Source organism: Lycorma delicatula, chromosome 1 (assembly GCF_047948215.1).
Source record: "Lycorma delicatula isolate Av1 chromosome 1, ASM4794821v1, whole genome shotgun sequence".
Lineage (NCBI taxonomy): Eukaryota > Metazoa > Arthropoda > Insecta > Hemiptera > Fulgoridae > Lycorma > Lycorma delicatula.
This window is the reverse complement of record NC_134455.1, coordinates 127447238-127469369: the sequence shown is the minus strand read 5'-3', so window position 1 is coordinate 127469369 and position 22132 is coordinate 127447238. Positions and strand designations below refer to the sequence as shown.

Sequence of the window (22132 nt, the reverse complement as noted above, 5' to 3'; positions counted from 1 at the left end):
TATGTCATATTAATTTAAGTAACAGATGGTAACAATGAAAATTAAATAAATTAATAGTAGTAATAATTAAAATTTACAAAATTTTAAACATTACAAATATGGTGCAAGATTTATGGTAGCACTTCCCCTTTGTTAAATTCTCTAAGTTAGAAAAATGTTTAATTCTCTTCACTAGTCATAAAGCATTATATTTATTTATCACCCCTATTAAGACATGTGAGTTACAAAATGTAAAAATTAACACTTATGAAAATTAGCATAATTTCAAAGTGAGCTACTGGTAGCTCACTTTTTTATTATTAATACATAAACGGTTACCATGGTTCTGGGTTTATTTTCCAAGCTGGATTGGCATAGATCTTGAACTACCAGAATTGAGTATAATTAGTGCTTACCATGCATATAAAATATCTACAGAGATATAATTAACATAAAAACAAACTCACATGATGTTAAAAACGGCTACCCAAAATTTACTCTAATTCTTCTTAATGTAGAATTAACTTCAAAAATCAAATCTTAAGAATTAAAAAATTTATTATTTTTTGTTGCTTATTAATCAATTTATTTATATTTTTTATTGGTTTTTTATTATTTAAATTATGCAGGTGCTTATAAAAAGCACTGTTTATATTAAAATAGTTATTTGTAAGAAAACTTGTGTTTTTATAAAATTAAGAAAGTAATACAAACAAACGATTGTTAAGTTTGCTATCATTGTGATCATTGATAACTTTATCTGTAGAAAGCTTTCTGATGTACAGGTTATGTATGTATTTATTTTATTTAAAGTTTACCAACCAATTTTCTTTAATTTTCATACAACTTTATTTTGAATATCAGAATGACTTCAGTTGATACATCATTATGCTATAACAATCCAATACTAAGCTGTAATGACAAAAAATTAAAAATATCTTCATTGAAATATATGGACAATATAGTTTTTATTTAAAATTTTTTACAATTACATTTTATTTTGTTTGTTAATTGTATTTTTTTTTTCTATTAAAGTATCTTAATATGATTATTTCAGAGTTGATTTTTTTTTTTAAATAGATTAATTTGTATGGGTCAAATTGAGAAGTTCCCTTCAGTTAAAAGGTTGGTTAGATTGCGTGAGATTTAAAGAAGCCTTTTGTGAGGTGTTTTGTTAAGAGCATACTTCTGTATGCAGGTGAAACACAAAAAAGAGGAAAAAGAAATAGTGCAGGTGTTTGACATATGAGTATGGTAAAGATTGGGAAAATTAAAATTGGGAACAGATAGAATGAAAAACAAAGTAGAAATTAGAATACAGTCCACATTAGGAAAGCAAAGGAGTGTGTCCCAAAGGATTGGGATATATGCAGGGGAAGGGTTGAACAAAAAGTACTTCAAGGATCAGTAGAAGGTGTAAATAAAGTAGGATGGGAAAAAATAAGTTTTCTCTGGTTAGAAGTACATGCAAAGATGAATTAAAAACCCTTGATATAAACAATTAATGTAGATTCATTAAAGGTAAACAATAAACTTACAGTGATTAAATATAATTAAAACCACTACCATGTACTTAGGTAAAGGAATAGCTGTAATTGATTTTAACCCATGATAAGTAAAATTTGTTGGTCTGAAGGTGTTAGCTGATTTTCCCTTTATAAATTATGTTGTCTTCATGCCTGATAGAAATATTATCTGTGCAACTGTCAGGTTTCCTGGTGAGCCACAATTTCTGAAAATTTATTTTGGATGTGTTCAAAGTATTCATTTATGCAAAGTATTATGGCATTACTCTTCTCCTTTTAAGTTTTTATTTGCAGCCCAGAAGAGCTGTTTTTTATTTTTTCAGAAAAAAATTTGAAGATGATTTTCACAGATAATTTATAGACTGTTCTGTTCTGACGCCTTTATGTTAATATTCTGTCATTTGTTTTACAGACATACAAAAAATTTTTTTTTTAAACAAACAGATTTTCTCTTACTGGACCACAAATAGTGAAAAATTGGTATAATTATTTAATCAGATATTTAACTAAATAGTTAAATACCAACTCTACTTTCAATTATGTTCATGGCTATCATTTATTGTATACTAATGGAAACAATGTGTTACACTCTTAACAGATCCTGGTCCAGTAACCTTGATTGTATATTTCAAAATTGTTACTTTACAAAGAAAATTTCTAGTTACCTGTAGTTTTAGTCAGAAGATTAAAAAGCTGCACAAGGTAAACTTCCAAATTATCATAAAACATAAGACAAAACAATAAAATACTTATTTACTTATTCTTATCATTAGTTGAATTAGAGAACTTTAGTTCAAGTTAAACATATTTCTTCTTTGAATATTGTTAATAATGATGCAAAGTAAAACTTGTTTTCTTTTGAATAAAGTTGTGATTAAAACTGAAATAAGTTTAAGTGTAGTTCAGTCTAATGAAAGAAATTTTCCTGGTTCATTAATATTAATTATTCACAACATGGGTATTTTATGAACTTGTGTAACAAGTATATATTACTTTTAGTATATATTACTTTAATGTATATATTACTTTTTAAGAAAGCATTTGAATTGTTTAAAATTTAATTTAATTGGTCATGGTTGAGTAAAAACTGTTACATTTATATTTCACAAGCTGTTAATTGTAAAAATAAATATGTGGACATATATTTAAATTTTAAAGACAAATGAGTATTACCCACAGAATGAAATTTCTAATTCCCTACTTAAATGATAAATTCTCATGAGGTGATGAAATTTATTTCATCTGTAACAAAATCAGATTATATTCTTACATTTAGAAACACCTAAAAGGATCAATAAAACGCAAAACTTATCATGATTAAACATTCATTTTCCTTGTATATGGGTATATTCCAGTCTAAAATTTGTCTTGAAGCTGATTGAAAAGTCAGAATGAATTTTCATGATTCAAAAAAGAGCTATCAATATCATGTTTTAATGTTTAAATATGAATGTGTTAACCAATATTTAAATAATTAAAATTTCTTCTTTTCTGTGCTTATATACTTACAAATATACTACCTCTCTTCATGAAATTTATTTATTCTAAAAAGTAACAAATTCACTTCAGTCAAAGCCAGTAATGAAACCACTTTCATGTAAGAGTGTAGCATGTGTATAGATAATAAGTATTTGATTTCAATTAACACCAAATAAATTTTTATTTCATATTTAATTATTTTTCATATTTATAATTTTTATATGTTAACATGAATTTTAACCATTTCTCTGTCTTTTTTATTAATTTTCTAATGTTGCTTTTATCAAGGTTTTCCTTTACCCATTCTATGCAAATTTTTGGATGGTTTTTTTTCCATGCATAACAATTTCTGATATGATGTAAATTGTGTAATCAATTATAATTGTTAATTATTAATAAATGATAATGAAATATTTATGAATTTATTGCAGTAGAGTTAAAAATATACACAGTGTAACCAATGAAACGAGGAGGTTTCTTAGATAATTCAATAAATTACTTTTCTCTGTCATTCTCTAAACCAAATCATTTTAAGTCAAACTTTGTCATATTTTTTCTTTTCAATAAAAATACTTTTTTAATTTGAATACATTGTTGTATAAAATCTGTTTACAATTTTGTATTTATCATTTATTAAGCTTTATGTAAAATTAAATTTGCACCTTACAGTATAGATTTGGCTAAAAATCTATTTTAATTGGTTATTAGCACATACCACACAGTTTTGGATGAGGAGTACTTGTAGGTTTTCTTTAGGGAAAATTCAACCTATCCTTGGGTAGCTATTAGTATCAGGAGGAAATTCAATTTATTATAACAAGCATTTGAACTAGTCTGGAAAAAAATCATTGATCAACAATCTACTTCTATTCTTAATAAAGACACACTGATCTCCTAAGGGATTAATATCTTTTAATTTGTTATGTTTTGGAAGACCAATGGAAACACAACAAAATAAAAAAAACTTAAAATTAAAAAAAAAACATTTTAATAGTTGGGTTTCAGTTAACCACACATCTCAGGAACGGTTGATTTGAGATTGTACAAGACGACACTTCATTTACAATTCATACATATCATCTTCATTCATCCTCTAAAGTATTATTTTACGGTGGTCCCAGAGGCCAAACAGAAAAATAAAATAAAATATTATATATATATATATATCCCAGAGGCCAAACAGAAAAATAAAATAAAATATTATGTATATATATATACAACAGAAAAAAACTAAAGACAAAAAAAAGAAATAAGAATATGAAATAAAATGCTTTGGAAAAATTGAGGGAAGCTCTCAATTTTAGTTTGACAAAAGATAATCAAGATAATCCTTTCAAAAACATTAATTGAAGTCACATTAATAAATGCTACAGTCAAAAAGTGAATTCTAAAAATATGTAGCTGAAAATGAACAGTGAAATTATGCAAACAGGAACCTGGAGATAACATTCATGGAAAAAGGTAGTACCTTGAAATGGATTGATGTCAGCATGTGATTGTTTGGTAGGTATTTGGAATCCTCAGTTAAAATTATTAAATTCTTAAATAAAACCATTAAATACAACCTATCAGTTTCAGCCATCCTAAATGCTCAAAATGGTATAGTGTTAGTAAAAAAATTGTAGTAAATATAAAAATCCAGTAATCTTTGCTTACACTTGCCATAAAATTCTTTTATTATGTATAATACAACAATAATCAAAGAGGGTCATAATCAAAGACACAATCAATCATTTAGAAGATTATATTTGTGATTTTAGTAGTAAGGGGAGGAGAAGATATCTCACCCATTTAAATTGGTAATTCCAGAAAAAAATCTTATTACAAACATGATTGTTCTGGAAAACCTTCCTAAAAAATGTATTAATTTCAACTGAACATAAAATTACTCAAAAGTGCAATGCTATCATGTGTTTAGTAATTACAGTGGTTGTTGGTGACTTAAGAACTAGTCATTCATGAAAATAGCTTAGTAACAAGCGTAACAATATTTTACGCCAGCCTTACTAAAAAAATTGGAATGATTTCCCATTTCTTCTAGTAAGCTGAATATGCTATTGCATACTAGCATACTATATATGTATAAACCTTATTATTCTTGGAGAAAGTGATTCTGATGCTTCAGGTGATTTATAAGAGTAGCACCACAAAAAAAGAGAGCTAAATTAAAGTGACAAATTAATGTCGTATTAAAAATGATTGCTCACTGCTTTTCAGTTTAATGTTTTTGGATCTGTTATCTCAACATTTTGGATCTGTTAGGCAACAGTTATCATAACTATTAAAACTCGTGCAACATTGAATGGACAGAAATGAAGCAATTTTGGTTGCAATTCATGATTTTTGCCTTCAGAAATTCATATTGCAATAGCTTCAACATTTCCAAGTATTACTTACTTTATAATTTCATTTGATAATTAGATATAAAATTATTGTCTACAGTGGGGGTTCTGTTGATATAAAAAAATTAAATAATAATCTCCGTTAAAGAGATTTTAATATACAATAGTCTTTATTTAAAATTCAAGGAGATGAAGGAAATTTAGAACTTATCAACAGTTTATACTAAAAATATTCAAATTAAACAAGATTTACTTTACACCATACTTTATTTTAAATATTCAACCATTACTTAAAGTTTATTAAACAATTTCTTATTTTAGAATTTTTCTAAACTTTTCATATTGATTTCAAGATTCTGAACTTTTCCTTTAAAATCTTAAATTTACAATAAAATTTAATATTTACATACTAACTCAATAAAAAAGTATGACACTTAGAAAACAGTTTATACAATTATTGTAAAATTCTGATTATCTGAGGTTCAAGGTTATCTGAGGTAGTACACAGCTATTTGTACAGAAACTATTTATATAAGAATAGGAACAAGACTGAGTGTAGTAGTGTGATTGTTTTAGTTTCAGTTCAAAATTGTTAAATTCTACCACTATCCTTGATTTCATGTTATTTGGTAACAGTAAACTCTGACAGTTAGTTGTCACAAATGAGTTAATGAGTTAAACTATTCTTCTATACAAATATGAAGATTATTTTGAAAAAAAAAGATGAATCAAAATGATTTATTTCATTTTTTAAAATACCTTTACTCTCAGTTTGTAGGTAAGAAATTTTCATTTAATAATTCAATTTATATTCAATTCTATAAGTTATATAAATATAGAAATTCAAATCAAAAATGGGTATTTTTTTTAGAAAAATGGTTATTGAATGTGGATCTTTCTTTTCCTGTTTAGCCTCCGGTAACTACCGTTTTTAGATAATTCTTCAGAGGATGAATGAGGATGATATATGTATGAGTATAAATAAAGTGTAGTCTTGTACATTCTCAGTTCGACCATTCCTGAGATGTGTGGTTAATTGAAACCCAACCACCAAAGAACACCGGTATCCACGATCTAGTATTCAAATCCATGTAAAAATATCTGGCTTTACTAGGACTTGAACGCTCTAACTCTCGACTTCCAAATCAGCTGATTTGGGAAGACGCGTTAACCACTAGACCAACCCGGTGGGTTTATTGAATGTGGATCTATATTCAATAACTGTGACTGTGACTGATTGAGGATGTGTGTAGTAGAGAGAACTGGACCATAAATGAAAAACTCTGAAAAAGATTAAAATAGTAAACATGAGAATGTTAAGATGGATAATTGCAATGGCAATATTAGATTTAGGAATGAAAAGAATAAGGAGCAATTAATGAAACATTTTCAAAGAAGGTCTACGAAAGAAGTGTTGTGTATGAGTTTTTCATGAAAAGAGATAAAAACTAAACAGGTTAGAGAATTATGAAAATGTGATTACAAGAGCAATACCAAGGAAGAAGTGATGGTAGTGGTAAGTTGTGTGGAGAATTATGTACACAAAAGATGACGTTTAACTGGAGATGACTTAAAGAATGTTATGCACATAGGAAAAAGAATATATTGAATCAAAACATGATTTCTTCAATACATGCTTGGTAAATTAATATTTTTTTCTATGGTTGCACAAGTTTGTTTACATGAATACCTAATCTCCTAATGACCTCAGATAATAAAAAAAAATCACTAAAATATAATGATACATTATGTAACAATGTATCACATTTAACTTAAAAATTAATTCATTGAACTAGTTTTTGTTTATTTTTTTAACAACTTTTATCAAATGTTACAATTAAGTAAGTAATAAAATCTACATTTCAATATTGTAAATTGCTTAAATAAAATGATTGTTACAATAGAAATAATAGTTGCCCCAATGAATCTACGAGCTTGTGACGTCACATGCTGACATCTCATTATATTATTGTTTTCCAAAACATTATTTTTGCGCGTAATTATTATTTATTTTTATCCCATTTTTTGACTTACAAACAATGCAGGCACCCAAACAATACATTTATGTTGTTGTGTGTTCAATTCTTTCCACTTGAGTTGATTACATGTAAAAAATGCTTAATGACAATCTTGTAAACAAATCAATTCCTTAACAAATGACTAATGAACTGATTGGTATTATGTACAGGCCTACAAAAATTTATACATGCAGTTAGAAATGATGTCTTTCGTCACAATTATATTTATCTATGACTATTATATTTAGCTAATCACGATTATAATAACTAGCAATTGGTCATGACTGCTTAATATTTTAATTTTGTAACATTATTTTATAATGACATTTTAATATCCTGATGATGGTCTAAGAACTGAAAGATCTTGAGAAGTTCAAAATTAATTGCTGGTGAGGTGGATTTCTACTTTTTAATAATATTTTATAATAGATTATATTTAGATCCGTCATTCGTAATAAACAATGTGTGTATAAAGAAATAAACTTTAGTTCAGTTTATATCATGTTCAGTGAAGGTATTTGTTTTTCACAAATTTTTTGTAATATTATTTTTTGTTTTGTCTTTGTTCTTGTGTTATTAGTGCGGTTTGTTTTAAATCCGTAGTTAAGAAAAAAAAAACGTAGGAGTCAAGCATGTGAAACTGATCAATAATGTTTATGACTATCAAAAAAAAACTTTAAAAGTAGGTAAATTAACTGACGACAAACATATAATTGGCATTCAGAAATGCGAAAAAAGAACTGCTGCTACTTGTGGGATATCAAGAATACAGGTTCAAAAACTCAGAAGAGAAAAAAGACATTATTCTTCAATCGACATCCCAATCGTGTTTTCTCAGCATGCCGAAAAAGTATAAACGATGTTCGAAACCTGTCAGTGGACTGGACAGTTTTGATTTAGGTGTACTAAAAAACAGTTAATGAATTTCATTCAAAGAAGAATGAATTACCTACTTTAAAAATAATAAGACAAGAACTTCTCTTAGGTAGAAGAGAATTGAATATTTAATGAGAAAAAGCAATGCTACAATTGTTTATTTGGATGAAACATGTGTTTAATGTGTTCAACAAAGTTGTGGTCTGATGGTATTATTGAGGGACTTCATGTGTCGATTAATAAAGGTGACCGTTTAATGGTAATTCATGCTGGAGGAGAAATCGGTTTTATTGCGAACACATTACTATTTTGGAAAGCCACTTCAAAAAGTGGTGATTATTATGACGATGTGAATACAGACAATTTCATGAAATGGGCGTGTGAAAAATTGATTCCAAATCTTCCACCAGTGTCAGTAGTAGTTGCTGATAATGCCCCGTATCACAATACAGGTATTGATAAAGCGCCAAATTCCAACTCCAGAAGAAAAGATATGACCGATTGGCTGGAAAAAACTCATATTCCATATAGTTCAAAAATGCTGAAACTACAGTTATATGAATTAGTAAAGTTACATAAAACTAAAGTACAAAAATATCACTTGGATGAACTTTTGAAAAACATGGGCATCACTTTCTTAGACTCCCACCGCACCATCCTGATGTGAATTCAATCGAGATGATATGGTCAGCCGTGTAAAAATATGTGGTGAGTCATAACAACATTTTTTTCACAAATAATGAATAATTAGCTAGGGGATGAATTAATTCCACGAATGAAGATGACTGGAAACCCAATTGTGAAAAAGTAAAAAAATATTGAAAAAGAGTATGAAAAACTGGAACCACTGATAGATGAAATGACGGAACATTATATGTGTAGACTTTGATAATGAAAGTGAAAATGAAAGTGATGGTGATTTGTTTAGCGATGTTGGTGAACTTGCTAGAAGTTTGAATTAGATGCATGAAGAAAATTTAAGTAAGCTTTTGTTTATTATTAAAAATTGATAATGTAGTACAAATAAAGGTTATAAATGAAAAAGTAGTAATGAAAAAGTAGTTTTAAGTAGTAATACACAGTCTGTTTGTGACGACACAAGCTTGTACATTGGCTGGGCCCACTTGCTCGACAGTAAAATTCTGAGTGTGTTCTCACTGTTAAAGAAAATGCTTCTATTCTAGATCAGGCGATCAACAGATTACCTAAGCACATTATTCTATTATTACCTTAGTTCATAATTACAAAGTACATAATTCTAGGTAAGGCAATAAGATTACATAAATATTACTCTATTTATTACTTTTCCCAGTTTTTTTACCAAAGAATATATGAACATGTACTTTCCTACAAAACTAATTGTTAAAATGTAAAATTTTTCTTGATTCATCGTTTCAAATATTAACAAACAATTTTTCTTTTTAATAGATGATAAGTGTAGCATTAACTTCTATAGTCATTAGCCACTAACAAATGTTGACAGCTGGCACTGAAATTATACTGAATATTGTTTGATCTCAGTGACCTACAGGAACTCGCTTATTAAACTTAGCTTTGGCTATTGCCATTTTACCTAATTACTTTTCCCAGATGCTGATTCTCCTTGAGATATTCCAGGTATTCTGCAACTATAAGATTTTAATGACAGTTTACTGCCTTTCCTAGGACCCTAAAAACAATTACTGCAGATGAATGAACACCAAACAAATAACGTTTGTTGTTTGTTTATCATGAATTTTGGTTTACTATAACTATTCAAATTTATCCACAATTGGCTGTTGAAAATAATTTAGTTGATTACAAGTTTCAACATGAGATGTGGACGACAATAGCCACTAATAATTTATTTCTTTTTACATGTCTGTTGAGTTGACCTCATTAACTCTATTCAGTTGATAAAGTAGCAGTCAACTTAATGTCGGACTTCTGCCAACAGTGAAATATGTGGCATGATTGGTTTTTAAGTGGAAGAACATGGTGCTGTTGAGATCCATTGACAATTATCTTGTTTGTTGTAATAATGTGTTATGAGTGTCAGCATTGAAGGGATTGATGTTAGAAATTGAGAGAGGATGTGCATTATGGCGGGAAAATTTGAGCTATATAAACAAAAAAAGTGGCCTGAATATTTGAGACTACATGGAAATTTTGCTGATAGAATTCATCTAACAGAGATTATAATATTAGAAGCTAACTGTGAAGAAGCTTCAATCCAAAATAAACAGCGAAGGACACTGATGATGGCTATTATTTTTCTGCCTGTGTATTTGGGATATTTCAACTCTCAACAGACAATAGTAATAATTATTATTATATTTATATCCTCATATTTATTCATCTAAGTCACTACAACTATTACCTTAATTACAATAAGTGCCAATGATAAGGGATGAATTTTTGTAGTTTATGAAATATGGCTAAGTCTAGACAAAATTTGAACCTAGTATCTTCTTGGTGTAAGTCAAAGTGACAACCTCAGTAGGGTATGATTTTTATCATATATTTTTAATAATATAATTTCCACCATTGTTAAAAAAATGTTTAATACAATCTTTATTCATTGTAATTCAATATAATTTAATGTTTTTAGTAAATTAGAACTTGTGTTTGTAATAAACAATAATAATAATAATAATTTATTTGTCAATAATAGAAAAGGACTTAGACAGCAAATAGTTACAGATATACTGAATGTAGAATAAATTGTGAATTGCCTACAAAAATTCTTTTTTCATATTAGCTGAAACAAGTTCTAAATTTATTACATTTTCTCAAAGAATTTAGTTAAGTGGATATAATTTAGCAATAAAAGCAGTGATTAACATGTGTGTACCTGTAATATTGCATGAAGAGAATCAAAAGTAGATTATCATTTTTAATAATCTGAAATAGTGCTTAGGTAATTTGAAAATGTCTGCTTTACTTTACTTTTTTGTATTCAATTCTTTACCAATTTCTTTCAGCTTATTAGCATGCTATGTTAAATTTTCTTTGGCCATGCATAACTCTCTTTTTCTATGCATGACAACATTGGTGAGCTTTACTTAAATCCATATTCTTATTTAAAAATTAATATATATAATGAATAACATAATATTTAAAATAAACTTAAAAAACATGGCCTGGTATTAAAAAATTCCAGCTTGGTATCCAGAATTCCTTATCCTCATATTTGAAGTATAAAAAAACGATTAACAGTGAAGTTTAAATTTAAAATTTTTATGAAGCACTGAAAAACATCTTATTGTTAATAACATGTATTTTATTTATAATAAAAAATTAGACTAACTATAAAATAATTTAATTATTTTACCTGAATTTTTAAAAACAATTAACTTTTGAAATAAAATAATTAAAAATTTTCTATTAGTTACAAAATATATAACTTGCAGAAAAAACTATAGAAGTTTAATAACATATTTGATTTCATAAAAAGAAATTTTTACATGGATAAACCTGTTCGGTAAAAGAAAAAAATACTATTTAAACACTTAACAGCAATGATAATGATATAAACTGTGGTATACTCTTTTAAAATGAAGCAGCTATTCTTTTAATGCTGCAGATGATATCAAGTGGAAGAGGATTTGCCCATTGATATTGTATTTATCAGTCGTGATTTTAGAAAATGTTGAAGTTGACGTGGTCGTCACTTATGAGAACGTGTTTGTAGTTGAGTATCATTTGTTGTATTAGTAGGACTAGGTGTAGTCGATGGATTTGTTGGTGTTATTGTCATCATCATGGCGACAGAACCGGCAGTTGGAGTTAATGTACTAGTGGGAGATGAACGAGATGAACTGTTGCTATTGCTCGATGTTGCAGATGTTGTTGCTGTTGTCGTAACAGTTGTTGTTGTTACTGCTGTCACAATAGTTGTTACTGTTTTATCAGATGCAGCAACACAAGATGGTATAGATGATATCGACGACGAAGATCGAGAACAACATACCTGATGGTGAGTTTCCCAATCTTTATGTTGACAAAATGCTCCGCAGTAACGAGCGACATTACAACCACTACAAGTTTCATTGGCTTTACGACCACAGTTCCAGCATGCCTGTAAGAAACAAAATGTAGTATGTGAACAGAAATAATTCAGTTTAACAGAAATAAATCTGACAGCAAAGTTTTAATTCTTTCCTAGCATTGGTTATTTATTCTTATACAGTAGAAAAATAATTATACGTGAAAAAAGTTACTTAAGATTTCCTTTTTGGAGTGGGGATAATTTATGATAATGAAGTTTTATTGTAAAAATATCATTTATATGTTTTAATCAACCAAAAATTTAAAAATTTCAAAAGAAGAGTATTTTTTATTTTCTCTGTTCCCCGATCACCAAAATCACTTTCCAAGAAAATGTTTGATTTTTCTATGTTAAATGGAGGAGAATATAAAAAAAATTCCGCTAAAAATGTACAACCAATATAAACTTACCTAAGATTTATTTTTTGGTGGTGGGGGGTGAATTTAATGAAATTTTATTCTAATATTATTACCAAAAGTTTGTATTACTGAAACTTAATAATATTAAATTATTAAACTATTAGTTATTAAACTTTTATACTAACAGGTGTTTGTAAAAGGACACAATCTCTTTGTTTGACGACGTGAATTTATTACAAAAATATTAAGATTAATAAACAACTTATACAATAATATTCAAATTACCTTAATAACTATATAATAGCTGTTTAAAATGATTTTCTGTGATCCCGATGCAGGTTCGTACAAGTTTCTTAACCTTTCTAACCACTTTTTGTAATATTTGGTCAGTAATGTTCGAAATATCACTTTCAATGTTTGCCTTCCAACTCGTCAAGTGTATGAGGGTTGTTTTTAAAAACTACACTTTTTAAATACTCCCAAAGGAAAAGTCTGCTGGTAGAAGATCTGGGATCTCGGAGGCTACAACCCTTTTGATATCAAACGATGGCCAAAAAATTTCCGTTACATATCCAGCGTTTCATTAGCAGTATGACACATTCCGTTATCCTGCTAGAACCAACATTTTCGTTCGTATAAATCTAACGTGGTAATAAACTGTTCGATTAAGTTGCAATAAATCATACCACCAACAGATTTGTCAAAAAATAAAGGCCCTGTTACACGACGCCGGGAGATCGCAACCCAAATTTTACATGCGTGTATTAGTCATTCGTGAACGTGTGAGGATTTACAGCATAGGCGTATCCACAGCCCACTGTGGATACGCCTATGTGGGTGCCATGGCACCCACACGCGTTCTCAGAGGGGCGTCGAAATTAGGTACTGGGTACTGCTCTTAAAGAACAAGTGATGGAGGTTGGACACGACTGAATGTTCAACAACAGTAAAGGAAAAATTTTTTAAGGTCTTAGCTGCGGAACTTTCCGAGATGATCGTGCCAACGTTTAGGTAGCTCAACCATATTTTAATTGATTTAAAGAAGTAGGATAATTTTTTTACTGAAACTATAAAATGCAGTAATCACAGGTCATGAGAGCTATTTCCAATATTTCTTCGCATTTTAAAACAATTACAGATATTTAACATAAGATTAATTAAAAAAATTAATAAAATTTGTAAAATTTTTTGTCGGTGGGGGTCGATGGGCCCTCACCGACAATCGAGCTTTTATATTATATTTTTAAAAAGTTTAAATATATTTATAAATAAATAATTTATTTTACATTTTATTTGATATCTATTTGATAGCTTGCTTCGGTGTCAGATGTGTCATCAAAGACTAAATTTTTAGGGGGGGGGGATTCCCAGGCGGCCTCGGTACCCACTTGAAAATATTCTGGACAGACCTATGATTTACAGCACCCCATATTCGGCAGTTTTGGTTGTTAATGTAGCCATTCAAATGAAATCATTCTTCTTTTTTTTCCTATTTAGCCTCCGAGAATTACTGTTCAGGTATTACTTCAGAAGATGAATGAGGATGATATGTATGAGTGTAAATGAAGTGTAGTCTTGTACAGTCTCAGTTCGACCATTCCTGAGATGTGTGGTTAATTGAAACCCAACCACCAAAGAATACCTGTATCCACGGTCTAGTATTCAAATCCATATAAAAAGTGAAATCATGCCTCGTCGATGAAATAAAGACGATCCAAAATTTCAGTACTGTTGTTATGAACAAGAGAACGAAACCAACGGCAATACTATCAATGTTTTCCGTGGTCTACATCTTTCAGTTCTTGAACGATACCGACACGATATCATATTGCGTCGAAAAGAAATATGACAGTAGCGTAATCATTTTTCATTACAAACTTATCAATTAAAGTTATTTAAGTTGCATGTTATTTAAGAATAACATGCAATTTTGTAAAACTTTAAAATCATTTTCAAATGTAACATTAGGCACTTATTTTTTACAAAATCTGTTTTTACAATGCATCATTAAGGTATATGGACTTTTATTTTTCTCATCGTCTGAATTTTAGTTTATTACCACTCTTATATCAACTCGCTCTTGGACTATGTATGTGAGATTCATGGTATGAAACCTTTCAGTTGAATTTTGAAGCACTTCCGCTTATCCATTTGCTCTGAAATTTTGCATACAGGTTTGCCCTTTATAATACATTTTGGTAACATTTTCCCCAAGTTGCTAACTGAAAAAAATGCTCCTTGAACTTATGCAACCTCGTTTACATGCATATTTTCTTAGTGAAAGAATTATCCATGTTTGTGATAATTATCCATGCTTTATCTCCTGAACGGTTTGACCAATCCATTTGGTATTGGATCTATTTGGTATTGTATATGTTTTGGGCCCTCCTTTCAATCCGGCCCCACCGCAAACCCCCACAATTTTTTGAAAAATTGGGGTTTGACCCTCACCGACCTCCCCCCAAAAAGAACATCCTACTTTCCCAAAAAAAGTTTTTTAATTTTTTAACGAAAAACAAATTTTGACTCCCCATCCCCAAACTTGACCCCCCCCCGTTTTTTCGAATGGGGCTCAAAAGAAGCATTTTTTGACGTATAAGACAGTGCTGATGTCCTTTTTAAGATGGAGATAAAGAGAGACCCGAGATTAGCGAGAAACCAAATTGGGTCTACTGAGGAAGAGAAGATGGAACCTCAGTTCCCTCAAGTCATGTTGAGTAAGGTGGAAGACAAACCATGAGAAGTAGAGGGGTGCAACTGACAGAGCAGCCAATGGAGGTGTAGGTTTCTAGCCTTAAGAATTATCCATATTTGTAATATTGTCGTTTCAATTGATTAAATTGAACAAAAATATTTTTTCTACAGCTGAGGCAAAAATTCAAATTTCATATAACTATTACATTCAATATCTACGTCTGATGACTGATCAGACATAGCCTGTGTGCGAGCAGGGTGTGCTGAATAAAAAGCAAATTGTTGCGTGCACATCTAGATTGTGAAGAAACAAATGCAAAAAAATGATTTCTCCATCTCGCTCCAGTAAAGTGAATATGAGTATATACAGTAATTTTTTAAGATATAGAAACTTTTAAAGCTCCTATATTCTAGTCTGCAGTATTGGAAATTGGAGGCATGAAACCTTTGAAAGATCACTCAATGTGCACTAGCACAGCTGTAAAGTATAAACTTATGAAGGCTAAAAAGTACAAAATAAAAAAATATGTAAAAAAACTTTTTAAAAACCACCCTTATATCAAATGCACAAAAGTAGAAAATAAAAAAAAATATGTAAAAAATATTTAAAACACCACTCTTAAATTAGACACAAAAAGGTAAAAAATAACTTTAGGATGATATCTCAGAATGGATTTGACAATAAGCTTTCATGGTGGTATGTAAGATTATGTAAAAGTCATAGCTTCAAATTAAAAATTTGATGTTTTTGCCAATTTTTTCATATGTTTGATGAATGGGCTAAAGAGTCGGGTGAGCATCCAATTCTTACATTCATATCACCATCAAAGCTTGTTGTCAAATCCATTCTGAGATACCATCCTAAAATTATTTTTTACTTTTACCTTTAATTTAGAGTGGTGTTTTAAAAATTTGTTCACATATTTTTACTTCCTTGTACAAAGTATAGGAAGCATTGTGATTACAGAAAAATTTTGTTTTCAAGATTTCAATGGAAATATCCATTTTGACCATCCCTAAATCCATTTTTACTAATTTTGGCATGATGTCTGTACATACGTACGAACGCATTTATGTATTATGCATGTATCTCGCATAATTCAAAAACGATTAGCCGTAGAATGTTGAAATTTTTGGTTTAGGACTATTGTAACATCTAGTTGTTCACCTCCCCTTTTGATTGCAATCAACTGAACCAAAAGTGTCCAATAAAGCCCAAAATCCCAAAAATATCGATTTTGGACTATTTCTTAACTAAGTAATACGCCCTCATTGAGAGCTTTTCAATGATATATCATAAGTGGTACTTATTTTCATTGGTTCCAGAGTTATAGCCAAATAAAATTCTAATTAATGAAATATTTGGATCTTACAAGGGAAGGCACATCAGTTCGAATCAGGCTTCATCTCCTTCTTTTTTTTTTAGCTTTTTTTTTAATTTAAATGTATGGATTTATTAATAATTATTGATCTCTCATTGTAAAAAAGTTTTACAAATTTCTAACAAAAAAAATTTATGAAAAAATATCAGTTTTTAATGAAAAAAAATTTTGTTTCATTTTAAAAAAAAAATGTATAAATGTAATTTAATAGACATATAAGGAAGACATGTGTTGTCCTCCACATCAGAGTTTTTATTTTATACTTTTTAGTACATTTAATATAAGAGTGGTTTTAAAATTTCTTTTTACATATTTTTTATTTTGTTTAATTAAAATGTTTTTTTGTTTTTTTTTATAAATAGTAATTGTATTATTTGAAAAATACCTATCCTAACAAAAAATTATCTCCCAAAAAATCAACAATCACTCTTGCAAGACTATCACAAGTCTAAAACATTTAAAAATAATTATTTACAAGTTTTTAAATTTTAGTTATATATGTTACATGTTAAAGAGTAAGAAAAAACATTGAATGTAGAGGAAAGTTTTTCAGTAAGATAATTTTAAGGGGAATTAATAAAATTAATTATATTATTGAAGAAAATTCAATTGATTCTGTAAAAAGTACAATTTTGGATTGTGATAATCTTGTATTGACAATACGATTATAATGAATTTTTCGTGTCCACCTAACCCCAATGAAATCTAGTTAAAACTACTTAGCCATGTGGATAGTAATGGGTATGAAGATGCATGTATGAAGTGTACAAACATGAGCAATTTATAGTTCCAACTTGATTGTGTGCTCCTTTGGTCTGCTTCTTTTTTTTTCCTGTTTAGCCTCCGGGAATCACCATCAGATATTACTTCAGAGGATGAATGAGGATGCTACGTGTGAGTGTAAGTGAAGTGTAGTCTTGTACAGCCTCAGGTCGACCACTTCTGAGATGTGTGGTTAATTGAAACCCAACCACCAAAGAACACCGGCATCCATGATCAGGTATTCAAATCTGTATAAAAGTAACTGCCTTTACTAGGATTTCAATGTTGGAACTCTCGACTCTGAAATCAGCTGATTTGCGAAGACGCGTTCACTACTAGACCTATCCAGTGGGTTCCTTTGGTCTACTTGCATAATATTTTCTGTAAGTGTGTCATGTTTGATCATGCATATGATATGTTTGAACATGTCGATGTTCTTAGCAGTATAAAAGAGGCATAAGGGATTGCAGAATGTCCGTTTAATTTGTAGTTGAATGCAGAGCTTGTGTCTGGTGCCTTTATTTAAGTTTTTAAAAGTGCAATTTCTATGAAAATGATAATAATTGAGGTTTTGGTTTTTTAGTGCGTGGCCAAATGGTGTAACTATAATTTTTCAAATTAGATTCTTATGCAAATAGATAAATTTGTGAAAAAACAAAGTGAACCATCTACATCCACTGAATCAACTGGTAAAGACAAGATTTTACAATGAAAGTTATTTAGATTATGGTTTTACTTCATTGGAAAGCCATCTTTGTTGCTTGGTTTCAAGTCCTCTCCAATGAAAGCATGAAGCCATCAAAATTAATTTGACACTTGAAAACTAAACATAGAGGTCATAAAAGAAACCCTTGAAAATTTTCAAAAGAAAATTACATACTTTGAGAAATTTTAAATCTTTAAAGCTTCTATTTAATCAAGCCATACTGATGAAAGTACACTTGAAGCATCTTATCTTCTAGCATTAAGAGTAGCTAAGATGTGCAAACTACATACAGTCACAGTAAACCTAATACTACCTGCTACAATTGATATGGTCAGTGTTTTAATAGGCATGGAAGAAGAAAAAAAATTGAAAAAATTCTTCTTTCCAACGACAGTATCAAGACGAACTGATGACATGGCTGCCAATGTTCACAATCTGATAATTCAGCGAGTGAATTTTTTCATATTCAATTTGATGAATCAACAGATGTGGCAAACATTTCTCAGTTCTTATGTTTTGTGAGATATGAATAAGATAGGGGTAGATCAATCAAAGAAAATATGATGTTGTGCAAATCAATACCTGGTCATGCTACAGGACAATGGTTTTTATGAAGCTACTAAAAAATATAACATAGATTGAACAAAATGTGTTGCACAAAGTAGTGATGATGTCAAGGTGAACAGGAAAGAATAGTCGATTTCTGAAAACATTAAAAGATTGTCTTATACCAGTGCGGAATGGATACACTACTACTCTACTTCCTTTACTGATATGTTCTTGCCACAAAAAATAAGAAGGAAAATCCCAAAAAAAATTCTTTGTAAGTGGTAAAAATGGTTAATTTTATTAAAAGTTGAAGAACCCATTACAGAATAGGTTGTTTGCTAAACTATGTGATAAAATGGGCAAAAAGAAAAAAGAAATCTTTTTTTCATACAGAATTCAGATGGTTATCACAGGGGAAAGTGTTAACCAGGTTATTGGAATTACAAATACATGAATAATTCAATACTATTTATATATTATTATATTTATAATAATCATATTAATAATATAATATATTTATTATATTTATTTATATATTATTCAATATTATTAATATAATTGCAATATTAATAATATTTCTCCAAGATAAACAAAGGGCATTCTCAATGTTTTAACAGAATAATGAGGATATGTTAATGTCATTGGCTTACTTAGCCAATGTATTTTTGCATTTAAAGATGCATTTGTGTGAACTGAAAATTCAGTTGGTGGATTATTTCCTGGAAGATAAAAAAACGATTTCTCAAAGAGATGGGTACTGATTCTGTTTAGTAAAAACATTGTTGCAGCTACTAAGTTACCAGTTGAGATTTATGACCAGCTCATCAAAATACGTTACAATAACAGTTAATATCTGAAGATTTAGACACTTTTGGCCTGCTTATTGAAATGTATATGGAAATTCGTTTGAGAAGCATTGAAAATGTTATTCCCTTTTGCCATGTCTTATCTCTGTAAAAAGGGGTTTTCATCTGTAGTTGTGCTAAAAACTAAATTTAGGAATCACCTTTATCACTTGAAAACAATTTACTTTTGTGTGTTTCTAACATAGATCCACATATGAAGAAATTTTTAAATGAAAAACGAACGCAACATTCTCATTTTCTTTACATGTATATTTTCTATAAATGTAAGTAAAATGTTTACAATAAATAATTTTTTTTTCTCATAAAATAATTTCTGTTTATGTGTAAAGTTGTAGGCTACAAATTTCATGACCCCCAGTTTGAGAAATGCTGTTCTATGGTAATGGTATATCCAAAAGTTCATACCACAGTACATGTACGTGTCTTTGAATTTATGAATGTAGTCTTGGCAAGTGTAATTATATGAATGCAATATTTTTAAGTAATCTGTAAAAAAAAAAAAAGTTACTTATCCTTAAAAACATAGCAATAGCCACCTCTATCAAATCAGACAATCAGACAGTACAAATGTTGTTTTTGTAATTAAATGCAATATACTGGACTAGAAATGAATTTAAGTTGCCAAACCATTTAAAAACTTTTTTTACCAATTCACATAAAATAAAATGAAAAGATTTTTTAAAGAAACAACATTATTCTATCAATGAATTTTTAAATAATGCTAATTAAAAAACTAAAAACCCTAAATTTTCTCCTTCTCCATTTAATATATGTATAAATATTACCTCAAATAGTTTTCATTAGCGCTTTTGGAACTATGATTTATTTTGTAGTTATTTTATGTTTTCATTTTTTAGCATCTTAGTTATTTAGTATCTTCCCATATTTATTTCATAAATTTCTGCATTAAATTATTAATATTGCACTTAACACTTGTTTTTTTTTTATTTTATAATTAATAATGAATTTTGTAATGCTTCTCTAATCAAGGTTTTACTATGGTTTCCTTTGATCCACTCAGGAAAATGCTCAGGCAGTTCCTTTTTTATCCATGAAGTAGCATACATATCCATTCCTGATGTGGTCTATATAATGTATTATGTATCCAATCAGAGTAAAAGATTGATTTATTTATATGAAAAAAAAAATTAAGAATGGTGAAGAAAGTAACATAGTAAAATGAAATTAACAGGAAAATTTAACAGAATATTGTCTGTCTTTAATCATCATTTATTCCTTTTTTATATTATCAAAATAAAGAATTCAAAATCAATCAATTTATTTTATTTATTTTTAAATTTAATACTTATTTTATTTTTTTATGTTATTAATATTATTATTTTTGTCTTTTAACATGTGTATTTTAGATTATGTTTTCTTAATCTATGTATTGTCAACAGAATCAACTACTCTTACTCTATTACTAAACTTGTTTTCTTCATTAAAGTTATGTCCTTATCTTAACTATTATATTAAAGTATTAAAAATGACAATCAGAATAATCTTATAATTTTGCAACTACAAAATACTTAGTTATTTTATAAACTTTCTAATTTTAACCATACGAAAAAAAAAATTATAAAATATCCTGTCACCTATTCAATGAAAATTTGAGATACCTGTTGAATGGCAAAAAAAATGTAAACTACTTTCAACTCACATTTTGTTGAGAAAGTGTGTGAGTAGCTAATGTTGGTGGACTTTGACTATTATCAGAATTATCTGAGACAGTAACAGTTCCTACATCTTCTAATGCTTTTTTTTGTGCCTCTGCCACTAATTTCTCCAATTTCGCTCGTTCTGATGCTACTAATTCACAAGCTTTGCTCTCGGCTGCTGCCACAGCTCTTTGCAACTCAGCAACTGCCTGTCGTTTAACTTCATTTACTGCTTCTTCTAAAAAAAATAATAATAATAGAACATACATAATAGTTGGGAAATAAATTAAGAATGTTTCAAATAACTAAGATGGTTTGTATGAAACTGGATAATACCAACTGTTGAACTGTGATTGATTTAAAGCATATTGAAAGGAAGTATAAACTAAAATTAAAAATAAAATATTTATTCCTCATTTCATAATAAAGTGTTTTTAAAATACAAAAATATAACAGTGAAGTTATTTTCAGATTTTTTTTCATTTTTATAGATATAAGTAGAGTAAATGTTTAATATTCATGTATAACAAAAAAAGGAGGGATAATAAAAATATTCCTGGATTAAATAATGTATTTTTAAAAACTATAAATGTATAATTTTGTAATTTAATAATCTTCAAAGCAGTCTGTTCTGAAGTCACATGTTTATCTTAGTACTGGTTTCACTGCTTAAAACATTTTTTGAAGTTATCTTTATTAATAAATAACAGCTTCCTGATTGCATTTAGCTTTATCTTCTTAGTGTCCTGAAATCCTTTTATTATTATGTACCATCTGATCATTAAATAGAATAAAAAGTCACAAATAGTGTGATCCAATAAATAGAGTGGGGTAAACCTGTAGAATGTCCAACTTAGCAAATTATGATGCATGGATAGATAGGTAAAATAATATCATGATAGAATT

General features: G+C 28.8%; 1 protein-coding gene across 3 annotated transcripts in view; it reads right to left on the bottom strand.

The window, feature by feature from the left end:
• Positions 1 to 4225: 4225 nt before the first annotated feature.
• Positions 4226 to 22132, bottom strand: part of nvy (CBFA2/RUNX1 partner transcriptional co-repressor nervy) — a 508624-nt gene continuing 490717 nt past the window's right edge. For all 3 annotated transcript variants that reach the window (XM_075360674.1, XM_075360683.1, XM_075360665.1), the window contains exons 9-10: positions 21229 to 21464; positions 4226 to 12280 (exon numbers count right to left, since the gene is read on the bottom strand). In XM_075360674.1, coding sequence (XP_075216789.1) covers positions 11870 to 12280; positions 21229 to 21464 — 647 coding nt within the window. In that variant the 3' untranslated portion in view covers positions 4226 to 11869. The remainder of the gene's footprint in view (positions 12281 to 21228; positions 21465 to 22132) is intronic.